General features: G+C 49.4%; 1 protein-coding gene and 1 pseudogene across 3 annotated transcripts in view; one reads left to right on the plus strand and one right to left on the minus strand.

The window, feature by feature from the left end:
• The first annotated feature begins 3,967 nt into the window (after window positions 1–3,967).
• The window catches only part of PPP1R13B (protein phosphatase 1 regulatory subunit 13B), a 73,246-nt gene continuing 57,148 nt past the window's right edge, over window positions 3,968–20,065 (plus strand). For 2 of the 3 annotated variants that reach the window (XM_036432430.2, XM_036432429.2), the window contains exon 1: window positions 3,968–4,211. In XM_036432430.2, coding sequence (XP_036288323.1) covers window positions 4,203–4,211 — 9 coding nt within the window. In that variant the 5' untranslated portion in view covers window positions 3,968–4,202. The remainder of the gene's footprint in view (window positions 4,212–20,065) is intronic. The other variant, XM_036432428.2, reaches the window with a different exon arrangement.
• Window positions 8,624–8,746, minus strand: LOC118715889 (annotated as a pseudogene).

Below are 20,065 nucleotides of genomic sequence, written 5' to 3' on the forward strand. Positions count from 1 at the left end.
CAAGGTACGTGCCCTTGACCAGAATCGAATCTGGGACCTTTCAGTTCCCAGGCTGACGCTCTATCCACTGAGCCAAACCGGTTTTGGCTGTGTCTCTATGACGCTGGCCATGTTGGGTTAAGGCACACTTCCAGTGACCCCTCCCTGCTGTTTGGTAGTCAGGTCCCAACTCAGGTGTCCCCTCCTGGCCAAAGCAGCCGGCTGGGTCACACCATAGGCTTTATCTTTTACAGCTGCTCACTGGCGGAAGTTCTTTCCTTGCGTTTTGTTTATCATCTTTACCCCTGGCCAGAGCATAAGCTTCATGAGAGCAGGGACTTGCCTGTCTTGCTAGAGGTTGTGTGCCAGGGCCTAGACCAGTGCGGGGAACCCACTAGAAACCAGTCCACGCTAATCAACTGAGCGAGCTTGCTGGCCCCTGGGAACACAGGTTGCCAGTTCAAGTTCACCTGCCATGCTCTCAGCATTCCACACCTAGGTCTTACACCAGCTGTTTGGTATTCATGTAACATTGGAACTCTGCATCACCTTTGCAATTTTTTTTTCTATAAATCTAAAATGGTTCTAAAGCCCCGGTGTGTGGTTCCGTTGGTTGGGCATCATCCCAGGCACTGAAAAGTTGCAGGTTCGATTCCCGGTCAGGGCACATGCCTGGGTATCCGGCTCGGTCTCCGGTAGAAGGTGCGCCGGACGCAATGGATGGATGTTTCATTCTCGCATCAATGTTTCTCTCTCTCTCCCTCTCCTTTCCCCTTTCTCTAAAAATCAATAAACTATTAAATGGTCCTAGGAATAAAGTTTGTTTTTAAAAAGAGTGGAAAGTGGCACTTGGATTTCTGTCCCTCATCCACCCAGTTCCCATTCTCCACTCCAGCCACTGCGTTATCAGTGTTCTGTGGATCCTTCAAGAATTCCCTCAGGGAGCACCCTCCTTGGGGCACATCCACCCGAGTCTCCGTTTTGAGTGGGTTTTCTTTCTCCTAAACTCTAAGGGTGTCCCCACGGCAGCACTGCGCAGCGGCAGCTCATCCCAGGCTGACCCCCAGCTTGTCCCCCAGGCCCTGTCTCTGCCTCTCCAGGGAGCTGACAGCATCCTGCCTTGGCTCTCTCCTGCTGCCGCCTCTACCCTGGACCCCTCCCACCTAGTTTCACTGTTGCTCCAAGCTTTATAATAAACATACTCTCAAAAAAAAAAAAAATCCTTTATGCAAATGTGAATCAATGCTGATTTTCTCCCCAAATGGTTTTTAGATTTTTCCTTAGAAGACCGTTTACTCATTGTAATGTAAAACAGTGCAAAGACACTTACTAGAGAGAAAAATACAATGCACCTCATACACCCATCACCCACGTTCAGCCATTACCAAGGCTTTCTGTGTGTCAGGTAGCCCTCCCTGCTCCCACCCAGCTTGCTCGCGCGCTCTCCCCCCCCCCCCCCCCCCCCCCCCCCCCCCCCGTTGGCTGAGCTGTTTTAAAGCAGATTCCAGGCTCCTTACACCTGGGAGCGGGCACCCCTGAACAATGTGGACATCTCCTGTCACCCCAAGTTCCTATCCCACTGACAACGGTGACTCCAGAAGGGCCTCCTGTGGACATCAGCCTGGGTGAGAGGGGACACAGAAAAGCTTGGCGGGGCAGGCGTGAGCATGGTGACCTAATTATGCGCGTGTGGGATGGTTTGGGTGTGGAGAAGTCAGAGCGGGAGGCCAACTGCGAACGCCCTTGGTCTCGATGCCAGGAGATAGGCTTGATGCCAGGTGTTTGCAGCTGCGTGGGGAGCGGGAGGGGGGTAGCTGGAGAGCCTCTGCGGGGAGCCACTGCCTGCCTGCCTGCCTGGGGGACAGGGGGGCCCTGATGTGAGGGTGGGGCGCCTGCCACTCTGTGTCCAGAGGTCCTGCAGGCAAGAGAGACCCCAGTGGCTAGGCTCTCCTTCTCAGGAGAGGGGCTCACTTTGATTACCTCACCCGGGGGACACTTGCCTGCAATGCACCGGCGAAGGACCAGGGCCCCTTCCGGTTCATGCACAGGAGCATGTCAGAGCTGGAAGGCCTGGGGCCTCATGGGATGTAACCCCTTTCTAGTTACACGTGGGTAAGCCAGCCCCAGAGAAGGGGTGCAAGTCCCTAGGGCCACAGGGGGAGTCAGAAGCAGAGCTGGAACCCGGCCGGCGTGGCTCGGTGGTTGAGCATTAACCTATGAACAGGAGGTCACGGTTCGATTCCAGGTCAGGGCACATGCCCGGGTTGTGGGCTCGATCCCCAGTGTGGGGCATGCAGGAGGCAGCCGATCCATGATTCTCTCTCATCATTGATGTTTCTATCTCTCTCTCCCTCTCTCTTTCTCCCTGAGATCAATAAAGAACCAAAATATTTTTAAAAAAGAAGCAGAGTCGGCACAAGAGCCTGGGTCTCTGAGTTCCTGCCTGGGATCTCCATCACCTAGAGCTTCTTCTTCCATCCAAACCTGCTCCCAGAGGGCTGCTCCCGCCCCTGATGCCCAAGTGCACACATTCAAGATCGGGGGACGTGTGCTGGGAGGCTGCTTGCTCGTGGCAACCTCACCCTGGAGATCTGCCATTGATGGAGGAGCAGCAACCAGGCTCCACAGGCTGTGCCAGGGCCTTTCCACACATCGGGTCTGAGGCTCCTCAGATCCCGTGAGGCAGGCACTATTACATCCGAAACCACCCATTATAGAGATGGGCAAACTGACATCAGGGAGATGCAGCTTGTCTAAGGTCATACAGTGAGGGTGTGGCAGACCCAATGTCTACATAACTGAAAAGTCTCCCCTCTCAGCTACACACACACACACACACACACACACACACACAGTGGCCTCTGAAGATCCGGGTGGCTCCCCACAGAGAGGACAGTGCCTTCTCCCGGCCTCCTCCCTCTTTGTTCCCAGCCCCACCCAGCCGCGGCCTCACAGACTCTGAGCCTCCTCCCGGGAGCTGGGCCCTTCCAATGGTGTCTGCGGCCTTTGGTGCCAGGGCCATAAAGAGGCCTTGCCGCTCTGGGTGCTGTGGGCCTTCCAGGGGTGCCTGCGGCACAGGGTTGCGGGGCGGGCACACTGGCCAGCCTTTCCCGGGTCTGCTCCATGCCCTGCGGGGCCCTGGGCACACGGGTGGTCCGTCCAGGTCAGTCACTCAGCCACTCGGGCGGGAAGGAAGGGTGTCTGGGAGACAAGAGTGTAAGGAGAGGCCTGGAGCCCGAAGACTGGCCCTGCCCTGGGACGTTGGAGCCCAGGAGCTGGCACAGGTGGGCACGGGCGTCCTGGGCCGGGGCAGGGGTGCCGCCTGCGTGCAATGCCAAGCTTGGAGGGCAGAGCCGCGTCCTGGAGGGCCCCCTGGCCTAGGGCGCTGGGCACCGGAAGCCGCAAGAAGCCAGGATGGGGGCGCAGCGCAGGCACGTTCCTGGGTTCACCTTGTGCAATGCGGAGCCGGTCACGTGGGTGGTTCTGGGCGCACCCACGCCCCTCGGACTAGGCCCCTCGCCTGCAGCCCCCCCCCCCCCGGGCGTGGGAGCAGGGGTCAGGCCGCGGTCAGACGCGGGCACGCCCCGCCCCCGACGGCCTCCCGGAGCCGCGGTTCGAGTCCTGGCCTGGTTCGAGTCCTGGCCTCGGTGTGACTCGCTGCGGGGGTCCCGCCGGGGTCCCTCCCTCAGTGGGCCTCCGCTTTCCCACGCCTGAGGTCTCGGGGAGTCCGGGGTCTCGGTCCCGCGCGGCACGGAGCCCGCAGGCCGCCACGGGGGGCCAGCGGCCCGGCGTCCGCAGCGCCCCTCCCACCGCGGGAGCGCGGACGCGCACGCACCTGGAGCCGCGGGGGGAGTTGGGAGGGCGGGGCCCCGCCCAGGCTCCGCCCCCGTCTCCCCACGACCAATCGGAGCGGGCGGCTGGCCTGTGGGGGCGACGCGCGGGGGCGTGGCCTGCGGCTGAGGAGAGCTGCGGCGGGCGGCGCGGGGCGCTCTGGCGGAGGCGGCTGCGGCGGCGGCGGCTGAGGCGGTGGCGGCGGGTCCCGGGACAGCGAGCGACGCAGCGCGCCCGCGGCCGCGACAGGCCGGCCAGGCGCCGCACCCGCCGCCTCGCCACCGAGGGCCCGAGAGCGCGGCGGCGGCGCGCGGCCTGGGAGCGGCCGGAGCGGCGGGCGCGGCGCCGAGCGTCCTGTCAGGCGGCGGAGGGCGTCGCGGACTCGCGTCGCGATGATGCCGGTGGGTGCGGGCGACGGCGGCTTCCTCCACGGGCCGCCGGCCAAGCCTCCTTCCTCCCCGGTTCCCCGCCCGGGGCCCCGCGCGAAGCCGGGCGGGCGGGCGGGCGGGGAAGGAAGTGGCCCGGCCCCGCGACCCCGGGCGGCAGGTGGGGGCGCCGGGCTGTCAGCGCGGCCGGGCGGGGGTCCGAGGGCGGGTCCCCCGGGGCCGCGGCCCTCCCGCCGGGCGGGGAGGCGGGAGGTGGGGTCGGGCCGGCGTTTCAGGCCGGGCGGACGCGAGGCCGGGGTGGCGTGGCGCCCGCCCAGGTGCGGGGCCGCGGCGCCTCTGCCCGCCTGACCGTGCGGGCTCGGCTCCGGGTCCCTGTGCGGCGCCCCGCGCTGGGGCCCGCGTCCTGGTTCCGGAAGCTGCGGCGGCGGGCCGGAGCGCACCTGCGGGCCGGTTTGGACCCTGGTTCTGGGAGCTGCTGTTTGGACCCTGGTTCCGGAAGCTGCTGAGGCAGGGGCTCCCCTGGGGGGCGGGTTTGGACCCTGGTTCTGGAAGCTGCCGTGTTTGGACCATGGTTCCGGAAGCTGCTGAGGCAGGAGCCCCCGGGGGGCGGGCTCGCAGACCGCTCGGAGCCCCCGCCTGGGTCGGAGCCTCTGCGTCCCCGGTGTCGCCGCGCTGCGGAGGCGGCCAGGCCCGTCGCTGGTGGCGCCGCCCGTGCCCGCCGTCCGGGACGCATCCTGCCGGGCGGGAGGCACCGGCCCCTGCCCCACCCCCCTTGCCTTCCCTTCCCGCCCTCTAAACGGCCATGGGTGCTGAATTGTAGTTCTCTAATCCAGCTTCGTGTGAAGCAAAGGTCATGACACAGGAAGAGAATGCGGGCGGGGGTACCCAGAGGGATGGGTTGGTTTTCCCAGAGCCTGTTTATTTAGTGAAATTCTCAAGCACGCTCACAGGAAAGCAGCAAAATCGTCCTCTTACTCTGCAGCCTCTACGCTGAAAGCCACCAGCGTTTTCCACTGGAACACCGGCCTTCTGCGGGGCTGGGCCCAAGGACATTCAGATCAGACCCCCCCGAGCTCCCAAGTCATTTCCTCTTTGGATAATCTTTCCCGATTTTTGAACGGATTCCAGTCCATCCTGTTTGCAGTGTCTTAAGGTTTGACCGGGTTGATCCTTAGATCCTTCTTTGGCATCCGGGCATGTGGCGTTTCTAAACATTTGGTTTTCAATGGAGGACTTGTCTTTAAGGGAAGGAGAATTGGATGAGCATCAGAAGGTTCAGAGTCCAGTACTGGTTCTGCTACTTTTTAGCGTTGTGACCTTGAACAAGTCAAGGCCTCCACGCCCGGAATTGAGGGGGACGTGCCCGTGGGCCGTCCCTGCAGCCGGACAGAATGATGTGTCCCAAGTGCCTGTCAGCCAGATGCCAGCAGATGTTTACTCTGGTTAATGTGCTCTGAAGTGTCGGCTTCTAATTTTACCCCCTGCGAGATAAGGTATTTGGAAACGGTTCCCTCCCTGATTCTCACTGGCTGGGTTTGGAACATTAGGGTGTTTTGGAATTTTGAAAGCAGTTTTAGTTAAACCTGTGAGAGTGTGCTGATATATTACTATGCTACAGTAGTATTGAAGGTTAACTACAAAATTTTGACTGATTTTATCATTGCATAATGTTTCATTCTAAATACCGTTTTTTTAAAAAAACCACACTTGGTTTATAGTTTTCATATGATACATTCATACATTTTACCTCTGCATGGTTGGTTTCTAGGCTGTCCTGCCAACTTTCCTTTTTAAAGACGTTTGCTTAGCTAGCATTTGGGAAATTTCTTCATGATCCTCAAAACAATCAAACACTGCTTTTAAAAAACAAGCAGGGCTATTAACCAGAACACCCTGCTTTTGTCTTAAAGTGCCTTCTAGAGACAGAATGTATTTCCCTTAGCCCTTCTTGGTGCCTTTAACTTTGTATTTCTTTCTTGATCCCTAAAAATGCTACTTGTAGGATCAAGTCTTTCCTCTCTCAACACAGTTGGGGTTGGTTGTAAATGTAATGACATGTGATTCTTGATAGTATCTCAAAATACATACCCAAGACATGAATAAGATTTTCTTTCTTTATTGTGTATTTGGTGTTCATCATCACGATGAATCACTGAAGCAAGATTGGGTCTTTTTTTTTTTTTTTTTTTGTAGTTTGTAGAGAATAGCACTTCCAATAGGAGTATAATGTGGGCCCCACAGACACAATTTTAAATTTTCTAGTAAATACACTTAAAAAGGTGGTGTTTTTATTTTATTTTTAAAAATATTTTTATTGATGTCAGAGAGGAAGGGAGAGGGAAGAGAGAAAGAAACATCAGTGATGAGAGAGAATCTTTGATTGGCTGCCTCCTGCACACCCCACACTGGCAATCGAGCCAGCAACCCAGGCATGTGCCCCAACTAGGAATTGAATGATGATCTGGTTCATTTGTTGACACTCAACCACTGAGCCACACTGGCTGAGCAAAAGGGTGGTATTTATAAAATAATGGCTATTATTAATTCATTTATATCAGAAATACTACCATCTCAGCACGTAATTGTATGAAACATATATTAATTTGATGTGTTAGCTTTTTTTTTTTTTTTTTTTTTTTTGTACTAAGTCATTGAAATCTGGTGGAGTTCAGTATGGATTAGGGAACTTCACACTAGAGAACACATCTCGGTTCAGACCAGCACATCCCAGCTGCTCAGCAGCCACGTGTATTCAGTGGCCACCAGTGTAGAGTGTGTTTTAGTTTATCTGAAAATTGGCGGTCAGTGTGCGGTGTCTATGGCGACTTGGAATTGACCCGGTGGTTTCCTGCAGCGCCCATCCTCCCAGCTGTTGGGAATAAACAGGAAAACATCCAACTGGGTTCTCATCTGACACATTCAAGTCTTTGTAGACGTCTTCAGACAGTCCCATGACTGTCTACTTTTTTTTTTTTTTTTAATATATTTTATTGATTTTTTACAGAGAGGAAGAGAGAGAGATAGAGAGCCAGAAACATCAATGAGAGAGAAACATTGACCAGCCGCCTCCTGCACATCCTCCACCGGGGATGTGCCCGCAGCCAACGTACATGCCCTTGACCGGAATCGAACCCGGGACCTTTCAGTCCGCAGACCGACGCTCTACCACTGAGCCAAACCGGTTTTGACCCATGACTATCTACTTTTAAACTAAGTTACATTTTGGAATTTCCCCTTATCAAAATAGTTTTGCATGCTATTATCTGTAGTTACTCACCTATTTTATTTATTTATTTGTTTGTTTGTTTGTGTATTTATTTATTTATTTATTGGTCAGTGGAAGACATTTTAAGGATGTTTTCCCAAGAAATAAAATGGGCTATATTTTAAAGATTATTTGTTGACTTGTCCCTAAAATCTGGACCCGAAAGCATTTAGGCTATGCGTAAAGAACTCTGATAGAAATAAGAATTTTAATAAGAATTGCCTGATTCAGAGCCTAAAGCATGAAAACTGTCTTGATCATTAATCAGCATCATTCTTTTTTTAAAAAGAGCAAACATTTGCAGTTGCTACGTCTTTTTGTGCATTATATATGGCTAATGGTGTTAAGGATACTTTTTCCTCTGCCAAAGGAATACTAACTTGAGTAAAGGAAGCTATGGCTCTGAAATGTATCTTATTCATAAGAAGAGCAGGCTGATGGTAGTGTTTTGGTTATGTTAGCGGTGGGACTCCTTACCTCCAGTGCACCCACCCAATGTGACTAGCTGGCTCCCCTCATCTCTGTCCCAGGCTTCCTTTCACCACGTGAAACTATGGTCTATGAGTTACATTATTTTGTGTTTAATATTTAACGCCCATTAAGCAAATAGTCACTTATTTCAGTGTCTTCCCAACTATATTGAAACATTTAGAGGTATTAGCATAGGTCTTCCTCTTTTTGAGCCATCGGCGGTCATGTAATTGATAAAACAACAAATTGGAGTAGGGAGATTAGCTGCCAGTCCTCTCTAGCTAGTAACTGTGTGACCTCTGAACTTAAACTCTTTGGGCTTTCATTTCTTTTCTGTAAAATGAGTTGGTCCTGGTGATTACCAGGTGGTTATTTTGGTCCCAAACTTGATGTATAGCAGACACTTGCATGAAGGTCAATACTATTCGTATTGACTACATCAAAGGTTGAGGCATCCTGGCCCACTTTGTGTTGGCAGCCTTTTAGTAAACTGCCCAAGTATTTGTGTGTGATAGAGTGGCTAGGAAGAGTTCAGTAGGTGTTCACTATTATTGTAAATTAATAATTAAGTCACTGATAGGCTTGAATTTATAGCCTTAATTCAGTAAACAAAGACTAGATAATTTTTTTGAAACTTGGAAAACTTTTATTTACTTTCTCACATCACTATTCACTGGTATGAGCAGCTAAATCTTCTGTCTCCTCAGGAGAACATAGCACTGTTGTCAATTACATCCTATGGAGGACTTAAACCTTAGGTCACAGTGTGAAGAGCTCCTGGTTTTGGTCTCATTAGCTCTCTCTGAAATGACCTATGGAGAAGTTATTTATAAACAAAAATTACAAACGTAATATTACCATTTAAAATAATAAAACTATTTCTAGCCTTTGGACTGCCAAAATTTTTTACGAAAGGAAAAGCAAAGCCTTGATCCTACAAAGCTGTGTATATAAAAGCTTTTATTATTAGTTTTATTGAACTTAAGAATAGTCTGCATGGATAGCTCTTCTAAAGGCTACAGTACTGAGCACAGCCATAAAGTTTTGCAGCTCTTTACCTTCCTACAATGCAGTGTGGTAATAGTGAGCTCAGTTAATGGTGCTGGGCACTGTGCCAGGGCACCGTGTCATAGGTTTTGTGGTGCGGTCTGCATGTCTATGGTAAACTGAGGCTCAAGTGCTAAGGAAACTTGGCTAAGGTCCCCCAGCTAGTCAGTGGTCCAGCAAGGTTTGAAAACAAACCGTCTCCAAAGCCTAAGCTCCTGGCCTCTGGGCCAGTCCCTCGGGGAGTTTGCTGAAGTCAAGGCAAGTGCTAGCCACGCTAGTAATCTGAGGTTGGCTGACTTCCCCCCTGTGCGCCGTTCACATGAAACTTACAATTGGAAAGAATCCCAAGGTGAATTGTTTTCATAAAAAGTGATAATTTTCACCCTATTGAGGGACAATGCCATTTTAAATGTAAATGAGTTCAATGTATCTTTCTTTTCTCAGCATTCTACTTTGAACAGACCATGTCAGTATAGATGCTTAAGAGATACTTAGGATTTTTAGCAGCATAGAAGCTAAAAATATCACCAGGTTATTATATTGACGTTATGTAAGCATGCATTTTTTTTTTTTATATGTTTGTACAGATGGGCAATAGTTTTTCATTAAAAGTTTGGTGAGTTGCTGCCTTGAAGTGCTGTTGCCATGGTTACTTCACAGCCTATGGCTCAAGGCTGAATGGAGGCATGGTGGTGATGGAGTTCTGTTGGGACATTTCCTTGCTTGGTTGTTTTATTTCGCTGCTGAGGTAGCTGTATGACTGTTGTTCATACTGATTAAAGAGATTTAGAGGGCCCTGTGGGGAAGAGTGAGTTTTATGCTGGCTGTTGTTTGACATGCTTGCTAGATGCAAAAAGACATTACTCTTAAATCTGCTGTCACTGGATTTTGTAAAATAAAAACCCTTGTATGTGACATAATGCAGAAGAGTAGAACACTGGAAAAATGCGGTAGTTTTTATTAAAATTAATAAGTGACATTCAAAATATTAAGTGTGCTGTTCGGTACAGAAAGTGCCAGCGGCACCAGGATAAGATGGGTGCAAGCAGGGCCTGATCAGCCCCCAGACAGCAACAAGCAGCGGAGGGCAGGGCTGCTGCCCGGCGCCCAGGCACTGAGGGAGCCGGGCAGGGGCCCAATGACTCAGGTGGAGTGGGGCCAGGGGGCCCAGGTGCTGCCAGGGCCCAGAGGTCAGCTGGGACCTGCCCTTCCATACCAGATGCTCACGCCTCCATCGCCAGCCAGGCCTAGGGACCGCACCCGCGCATGAGTTTGGTGCACTGGGCCTCTAGTTGTGTTACAAGTAAGTCTGAGTAGCAGGCAGTGCCTAGATGACTTCACTATAGCAAGTAAGAGTCAGTTGGCTTAAATGTGAATCCTGGCATCACTATTTATTGACTCTCCGGGAAAGGTTATATGAACCCTCAGGTCCTTGTCTCTAAGCAGAGGACAATAATGGTGACCACGACCCGGCTGGTGTAGTTCAGTGGTTGTGTTGGACCTGTATATGAACCAGGAGATCATGGTTTGATGTCTGCTGAGACCACATGCTCACGTTTCCAGCTCAGTCCCCAGTAGGGGTCATGCAGGAGGCAGCCTATCAATGATTTTCTCTCATTGATGTTTCTTCTATCTTTTCCTCTCTGACATCAATAAAAAATATTATTATATTATTATAAATATAAATTTTAAAAAATAATGGTAACTGTGTAGGGTTGTTAGGATGATAAAAAGGAAAACGTGCCTGTTGTGTAGTAAATACTCAGTAAGTGTTAGTTATCTATATATATAAAAAGCCAGCGACCAGAACAACCAGTGAACCGGCCAGATCAGGAATGGGGCCCGCCAGCCAACCTGCCATGGTCCCTTCCCCGGCTATTGACCCCAGATGCCTCCTCCACCCCATTTGGGGGCGGGACCCACCACCAATCAGCCACAATCCCTCCCCCTGGCCAGTCCAGCACTGATCAGGCCCCAATCGAGGCATGCTGGCCAGCCGGCCAACCTCCGCCATCTCCTCCTCCCGACAGGCCCGTCCATGATCCTCCCCAATTGGGGCTAGGCTGACCGGACCCCACCCATGCACGAATTTGTGCACCTGGAACTCTGGTTTATAATAAGTTTAATTTTCTCTGGAATGCTTTCACCATCTTTCCTTGACCAAATCCACCAATACAGGCATTCAACCTGGTGTGCCCCCCATTTTTTTCTTAAATGTAATTCAGATACCATAAAGTGCACCTTGTAATGTGTATAATTCAAGCAGTTTTTAGGGTATTAACAAGATTGCACACCATCGCCAGTATCTGCTTTCTGAATATTTTGCCTGGTGTGTCTTTGCAGTACTTGGTATAGTTACAGTCTGTTTGTGTGACTACTTGGTGGATGTCTGTTTCTTGTCCTGTTATTTGTTAAGAAGGCAGGAGCTGTCACCTTTTATTTGCTATTTACCACCAGTGCTTATCCCAATGGCTGGCCACATAGTCCGCGCTCAGTGATGGTTTGTTGAATGAAAGAAGGTGTGATACGGAAAGAAGTGTTGGACACAGGCAAAGTAGAGTTGATGGAGTGCGTGTGAGAGTGAATGTGCGTGCAAGTAAGTGTGATTGCTTTCAAGTGTGCATACGTGTGAGTGTGTGCCCACATGTAACTGTGCTTGTGATTGAGAGAGAGAGGAAGGAAGGGCAGTGGCTGGAGTTGAGGATAACAAGTTTATTGCTTCAGCAGCCAGGCTTGTTTTCCTTTCCGATAGGGAACTCTTGAGAAGGAAAGGATTTAGAGGGCTCTGTGGGGGAGAATGAGGTTTATGCTGGCTGTGTTGTTTGAGATGCCTGCTAGATGCAAAAAGACCTTACTCTTTAATCCTAAATCTTTTCTTAAATATAGCAAGCAAGAAAGTGTTTTGCCAATAAAATATATTTAAAAAAAATTGGGAGGAGATAATAGATCAACTGAAGGACTTGTATACATGCATACAAGTACAACCAATGGACATAAAACTCTAGGGAGGGAGGGTATGTATTGGAGGGAGGAGAGCAAAATAAATCAATAAAATATATTAAAAATAAATAATAATAATAATAATAATAATAATAATAATAAAAGAAAGTGTTTTGCCATGTGCTGGTGGTTTTTTTTTTAAAAAAATATATTTTTATTGATTTTGTACAGAAAGGAAGGGAGAGAGATAGAGAGCTAGAAACATCGATGAGAGAGAGTCATCGATCAGCTGCCTCTTGCACACCCCCTACTGGGGATATGCCCGCAACCAAGGTACATGCCCTTGACCGGAATCGAACCCGGGACCCTTCAGTCCCCAAGCCGACGCTCTATCCATTGAGCCAAACCGGTCTCGGCTCTGCTGGTGGTTTTTGATGGGGTTTGGCATATTCAATTGCTGCCTGGGTCCTGTGACACACCACACACGTCGACTGTTGTGCTTGTCGGTTGCTTACCAGCCCCACACTGACCCCCACTAGATCAAGCTTCCCTGGAAGTGACTGGCCTGGGCCCCATACGTGTGCTTCCAGCACCTACCGTAGTTTATCCTTATACACTTTACAGCCGTGTATTCTGTGTCTGCATTGGTGGTTTGTGTCCTGCTTTTACTCTATTGAATGTTTATATTTCTCTCTAATGGCTGTCTTGAGAGTACTATCAGTAAATAATAGTTAACCTCACATGAGATCAAAGTATAGGAAGATTTTTGTGATAGAACTAGAAATGAGAAGTCAAGTTTGGTCAAGTGTGAGGAAAGACACTTTGGGGATTAACAGGAAAAAGTACACTCTCCAATAGGAACAGAGTATTTTGTGGAAAGAAACACAAAATGTGAAAGGGTGTGACATAGTGAGTATCAGCTCAGACTCCGGAGCCAAACTGCCTGGTCTCAAATTCCGGCTTTGCCACTTCCTAGCTCTGTGACCTTGGGTGAGTTGTTTAACCTCTGCCTTGTTTTCCTCTTTAAAATGGGCTTAATAAGGGAATTTCTTCAGGCGGTTGTGAGGCGTCAGGTGCCTGGAGCACTGTGTTAGCTACAGAACGAGCTCTGGATGCTTGCTCTTCCTGAGTCCTGTCCAGCAACCGCGAGGCTGCCTGGCGAGCGGGATGCAGTTGGGAAGATTGTCAGGGCCTGCCCCCAGCGGGGCCACGCTCTGTCCACGCTGAGGGCCCGGTGGCTTTTGCACACCCGTCACGTTGATAGGGTAGAGAGGGAACGGTTTGCTTTTCTTAAAAATGAAGGCTTCCCTTCTCTTCCCAGTGCCTTCTGTATGCAGACCGCAGCTAGTGGTTTATCACCTACAGAATCACTCAGCTGCTTTCTGCCCTACCGAGAGGACACCTTCCAGGCTCCCTGGTACAAACGCCCCTTCCTGGGCCTCCTCTCTCTCTGACGTGTGCTCTCTGGAAGCAGGACTTCGCTTGTTTCCCACCCGAGGCTCCCATGCTGAGGGCATTGCCACCTCTGGTAGCTCCCAGTAAGGGCTTGTTTACTGAGTGGCCTCCGTGGTGTTTAAGGGACACCATTGGATGCTGCCTCTCTGCCCAGCCCTGTCTTGGTAAGTTCCCAGTGGGGCACGGTCACACACACACAACAGTGCCATTCCGAAAGGTAAGGCTCACAGGGGACAGAGCACAGGGGTAGTTGGGACACGGTGTGATAGGAGTCATCTTGGGGTGTTGGGGACTTTCACCAGAGAGGTGACAGGGATGCAGTTTAGAAGGATGAGGAAAAGGGATGCAGGTGATAGGAAAGGGCCTGTAGGTATAATAATATGTGCAGGGCACTGAGACCTAGTTTCCCGCGGTGTGTGCAGGGACGGTGCCGGGAACGTAAGGCCAGATGCAGCACGGGGCGGCTCCGAAGGCAGGAGAGGTCAGATTCTGAGGCTGTGTGACCTGCATAAGAGTTTGAACTTGATCCTGAGAAAGATATGAAACTGTTGAAGGTTTCAGAGAGGAAGGGGGAGGGAGAGAGAGATAGAAACATCGATGATGAGAAAGGATCATTGATCGGCTGCCTTCTGCATGCCCCCAACTGGGTATCGAAGCTGCAACCTGGGCACATGCCCTGACCGGGAATCGAATCAATGCTTAACCACTGAGCCACGCTGGCTGGGCTGAAAATGGTTTTTACAATTCACCATGTTAACCATTTTTAAGTGTACAGTTCTGTGGCATCAAGTACTCTGCTCAGCAACCATCACCACCACCCATCTCCAGAAATTTTTCATCTTCTCAGGCTGACACTTCTGTTGAAGGAGTTCAAGCTAAGCAGGGCTATGAAGTGCTCCAGTCGAAGTTACAGTTGGTGTGAGGTGTCTGGAGTCGACGAGATGGATCTGCTAGGATCTTTGAGCAGAAAAGGGTCTCTGAGCCGTCAGACTGTCACCAGAGAGCCTGGCCTTGAAGCCAGTTTGTTCGGAGAACCCCGTCAGCCCTCACTTAACCTCTGTCCTCCCAGGTTGCACAGTCTCATTCCACATCTTCAGGCGCTGCATTTGAGGTTGCTAGAGAGGTGTTGCTGTGGGCAGACAGACTGACGGAAACCATAGGAAGACACAGCTTTAAGTACAACTTGGGGTTGTGGTCTGAGGCCTGAGGGTGGACAGCCTGACCTGGGTCGACACCAAAGATGTCACAGTTACAGATTATACATAGGGTGGTAGCTGAAGTTCCTTGTGATGACCGAGCCACCAGAAAAGGTAAATATCAGTAATGCAGACAGCAGCTGGGTACGTTCTAGACAAGCTCAGTCCAGTAGAAGCATAGAGTGAGCTACACATGCAATTTAAAATTTCTAGTAGCCACATAAGAAGTGGGGGAAACAAGTTACATTAATTTTAGTGATATATTTTATTTTACTTACTATATCCAAAATATGATTTAAACATTATTCTTGCCTGGCCAGTGTAGTTTAGTGGTTGAGTGTCAACATATGAATCAGGAGATCACTATTAGATTCCCGGGCAGGGCACATGCCTGGCTTGTGGGCTCGGTCCCCGTGCAGGAGGCAGCTAGCTGATCAATGATTCATTCTCAACATTGATGTTTCTATCTCTCCCTCTCCCTTCCTCTCTGAAATCAATAAAAATAGATTTCAATAATAAACATCTTATTTTAACATTTTTCACTTTAAGCCTTTCAAAATTCCAGAACATATTTTACGCATATGTAGTACATCTCATTTTGAACTACCTACATTTCAAGTTCTTTATGGCCCTGTGTGGCTAGTGGCCACATCTGTGTACTATGAAGAACTGTTAGCCCTGGCCAAGTGCCTGGGTTTCAGGTTCAGTCCCCAGCCCTAGTAGGGGTACATGTGTGAGGCAACTAATCTAATGGATGTGTCTCTCTCACATCAACTTCACCTCGCACACCACTACCTCAAGTATGTGTGTGTGTGTGTGTGTCCGTGTCCCTCCCTTCCACTCTCTAAAAATCAATGGAAAAATATCCTCGTGTGAGAATTAACAACAAGAAAAGTCCCTGGCATTTAGTAAGCACTATAGATGGATGCTATTATCCCCCAAATAGTCATTCTTCCAAAATGTTAGATGGTGGTGTGTCAGTGCTCCATTTTAAAGTCATTCTTGCTTTGGAAACCGCATAATTTCTGATGGGCATTGAACAAGTTTTCACAGGCAAAGAAAGATGTTAAGTTGTAACTTTGTGAGAATACTATCTAATCGATGTCTTTGGGTAATCAATTTCTTGTTTGCTGCAACATTGAGGCTGCTTAACCATCACAGATATAGTATAATTAATAATGAAAGGATTTAGGATTATAATTAAAATTGGGGAAAATTTGAAATAATGATTTTACCAACATTTAATTACTAGTGCTATAATTAAATGACCCTCTTTCTGAAATATTTTACCAGTCCTGCATGTGGGGTGACTACTTAGTCTTTTTTCCATCGGTATTTTCTCACACACTTTCAGTTTTACCTTCTAATATTATTTGTATTTAGAGTAGAAAAGCATAAAAAATAAAACCAAAACATAAGAAGATCATTGTCTCGCAAGTGGAAGACATTTAAAAGGAGGTCCTTTATCATCATCCAGAGCAGCAGTCACCCACCTTTGGGACCTTGTGGACTCAGCGGTCCACGGACTACCAGTTAGTGACGGCTGCTCTGGAGTGAAGTGTGGCTGGAAGCAAGCACGTTGTGGTATGGCGCTAAATGGCACGGAAGTAAGCAGTGCCTAACTGGGGCAGGAGCATCTGGTCAGGGCTGTTCATCTGTCATTGGTGGCAGCCCCACCCTGCGGCCCAGTGTGCACACAATGGAGTGGATTTTCTACTTAGAACACAAATCTGCCCGCTCTGGCTCCCATTCACAACCTCCTGCCCTCCATGGAGAACTCCTTTCGTCTCAGCCTACGGCCGGCAGCTTCCTCTGAGAAGTCTCTCCGGACTGGCCTCTGGGGCCGGCAGCCTTCCCCAGCCTTCCGTGGGCTCGCCCGGCTCTCTGCAGCGTCCCACTGCAGTTCCTGGTGTGTCTGCCTCAGCTCCTGGTTCAGAGAGGGGCCTTCCTGTTGGCTGTGTGTGTGCCAAGCCTGCCCAGGGCCGGGATAGGCTCAGGAACCCTTTCCTAGACAAGTGGAGAGATTTGTAAATGTGTCCAACTTACGTAATGCACAAGCTGAAGCTGTGCCTTACACTGTGGGTTTTGGCCTCCTGTGCCTGTTATACTGCAGTGTCTTGCCATAAGACAAACCCAAGACCCCAGTTTATAATCGTATGTGGTTATTTGTCTCTAGAATTGAACAAATCCTCAAATATTGTTAACAGAGAAAGTGTATGGTCCAATCGGTTTCTGGTAGTCCTTTTGAAAGATTGCTAGTTATTAGATACGAAGGCTTATATGGGGTAACTGAGAGGGAAAATGGGATATTTTTACAGTAGTAATAGTAGCTGCTCGTGCTTTTGGTAGTAAAGTCAAAATAACTAAGTTCCATGACTAAATTTAATGGAAAAATTAACTTTTGTGTGTGCGTGCCAGCTGTTTTTTGTTTTTTAATATATTTTTATTTCAGAGAGGAAGGGAGAGAGAGAGAAACATCAATGATGAGAAAGAATCGTTGATCACTGCCTTCTGCACGTCCCACACTGGAGATTGAGCTCGTGACACATGTGGCTTGACCATGAATTAAATCGTGACCTCCTGGTTCATAAGTTGATGCTCAACCACACTGGCCTGGCTGTCAGCTGTTTTTGTTATGGAAGCTATTAAAATTTCTTCATGGGATGCTTTATGGCTAATGATACAAAAGAACCTGTTTCTGGCAGGTTTAGCTAATATTCAAAGAAGCCTGGGGCTAGAGAGTATTGAGGGGAACATTCTGTACCAACATGGAATCAGGCAGGAAAGACTGTAGACTCAGGGTTCAGTTTTTTTGAGGCTCAAATAGACATTTAGATCTTGGCAAAATCTCACTGCCTTCATATCCCGCTTCTCCCCATATACCACCTAACAATCTATGTTTAATGGGCTTACACTTTGGTTTTGAAATTTTCAATTTCTTGTGTATTGAAGCCTTATTTGTTGGTCAGAACCATTCCTTACACTCTCTCTTCCTACAAAGCGAGGAGGGGCCGCACAAATGCTGAGGAGCCTTCCTAGTGCTAACTTCCTAGCTGTGCGCGGGAGCTGGTAAAGGGCCTCCACGCCTAAGCGCTGCTTTAGGGGAGCTCCTGGGGGTGCCGGGGGCTCCAGGCTCGAGTTACATGTGAATTCTGAAATGAGAGAAGCCAAGTGATCCAGGCCTAGCGTGGGAGCAGTTCTGTGCAGGGTGTTGGAGCTGTATTTACCACAGGTGTGTTTGTGCCCCCTCTATATGCTTCTTGGAGATGTGAATGGCATAGTAGAGAAGATAAATGCAGGACAGAAAAGGTGGCAGTCAGCAGGTATTTACACAACAAATATTTGTTAACTTTTATAATGGGCCAACACAGTGCTAGGCACTGGAAACTTAAAGACTCGAATCCCCTGTCTTCAAGGGGTTTGTAGTCTAGTTGATGGAAACATGCAAAATAGGTCCAGTGTGGGACAGGAGTGTGTGAACGCCCAGGCTCAGGTTGGCCGTATTCCAACCCTGGCCTTGGGCTTCCCAGCTGGGTGGCCTTAGACAAGATACCGGACTGGTGGGAGCTTATCTTTCTGTAAGGGAAAGTGACAGTGCCTGCCTCTGAGCGAATTATGGCGGGCCACATAGGGAAGTAATCTGTAGCCTGAAGGAAGAATGTAGAACTGTGTGTCCTTGTGGAAAAATGCCCAAAAGATAGTGTTGGCTGAAAAAAACACTCCAGCCTTGACCAGTTTGGCTCAGTGAATAGAGCGTCGGCCTGCAGACTCAAGGGTCCCAGGTTCGATTCTGGGCAACAGCATGTACCTTGGTTGCGGGCACATATCAAATGGGGAGTGTGTAGGAGGCAGCTGATCTATGTTTCTAACTCTATCCCTCTCCCTTCCTCTCTGTAAAAAATCAATAATATATATATATATATATATATATATATATATATATATATAAATTTTTTTTTTTTAAACACTCTACTTCATATGGTCTCACTATAAGAAGAAGAGTTAGTGGTGCGGAAACAGATTTGAGAGGATAGATACCAGGCGTTTGAAGTGTGGGTCATTAGGGGGACTTTTTAATTTTCTCTATTAGAATCTTTTTTAAAATTTTTATTGATTGATTTGAGAGAGAAACATTGGTTTTGTTGTTCCACTTATACACTCATTGATTGCTTCTTGTATGTGCTCTGACTGGAGACTGAACTTGCAATCTTGGCATATCAGGACATTCTAACCAACTGAGCTATCTGGCAGGGGCTTAGATTCTTTTGAAAAAATAACGTACGCTTATTAATTTTCCACCCCCAACATGATAAAGATAATAGTTTTCAAAAGTACAAAGCACTCCACCCAGGATTGAACAATATGGCGCACGGAGAGTACCCAGCAGGGGGCCAGCACATGGTCAGTGAAGGGAGACTGCTACCCTTGTCGCTGGACATGGCGGCTGGTAGGAAGGAAGACCTGCATGGGTGAGCTGTGCAGTTTGACTTCCCAAGGTTAGTTGATTCCTCGTGTGTAGGATCCCGGTTGTCTGGTGGGTCCCGGATCTGGGGGTTGAGTCCTTATGCCCCTGGGACCTTCCCTGGCCTCGGGGGAGAGAGACAAGACGTACGCACAGTTAGGTGTGCCAAGCACACACGCACTCCCTCCATCCCTCTCTTCATTCTCTCTCTTGAGAATAAAACATTGGCTACCTCCCCTGGAGGGAGGGAGAGCGCCTGCCCAGTTGTGACGCTGGGACTATCCTGGGTGTGATAGGCTTTGTCATTCCCAGGCTTAGGTTTGGACCTGAGTGAGGAGGAGCCTCTGGGCCCAGTTTCTTCACCAGTAAGAGGAGGATGTGCCCCTCCCTCTCACTCACGTGTCAGACCTGTTCGTCTCCTGTTCCTGTTGGGGAAAGGATTGGAGAAGGATTGTTTTGTGGTTGTATCAATGGGTCATCCTATAAGGCTTGCCTTTCATCTGCCTGTGAGGTAGATGGAATGAATCTTCATGAAGAAAAAGAGGAAACTATTTCTGGGGGTTTGTTTCCTCTTTAGATCTGATTTTTAAACCACTTGTTGCTTTTCGGTACTCTCTCTGGAGAGTGTTTTCTTGTGGTGAAACCATGTGGTTTCCCGGGGGCATGCTTTACAGGGTGCCATTGATGCACGTGTGCAGGGACCGATCTCGCCTGTGGCCCTGGGAGTCGGTCAGAGAGGCCATGTTTGTTCTTAACTGTATGGTCACATCAACTGTTGTCCCCCGCTGGCAGGCCTTGGGCTGATATGCCATTAACAAGATGTGTGGCTTAGCTTACATTTTCCAGGGTCCCGCCATATGCATGGAGCCCTCTTATCATATGTTCAGTGCGTGTGACTGGTCTGCTTTATGATCCGCTACCGTTTATCATTTGCACTTGATTGCGTGTCCCTGTGTCAGTTTTGTCTCAAGGTTCTCTGCTACTTCGTTTTAGTTCGTTTCTATAATAATGAAAGTCCTGGGGCTTCCCCCTA

This window comes from Pipistrellus kuhlii, unplaced genomic scaffold (genome assembly GCF_014108245.1).
Source record: "Pipistrellus kuhlii isolate mPipKuh1 unplaced genomic scaffold, mPipKuh1.p scaffold_m20_p_110, whole genome shotgun sequence".
Classification (NCBI taxonomy): domain Eukaryota; kingdom Metazoa; phylum Chordata; class Mammalia; order Chiroptera; family Vespertilionidae; genus Pipistrellus; species Pipistrellus kuhlii.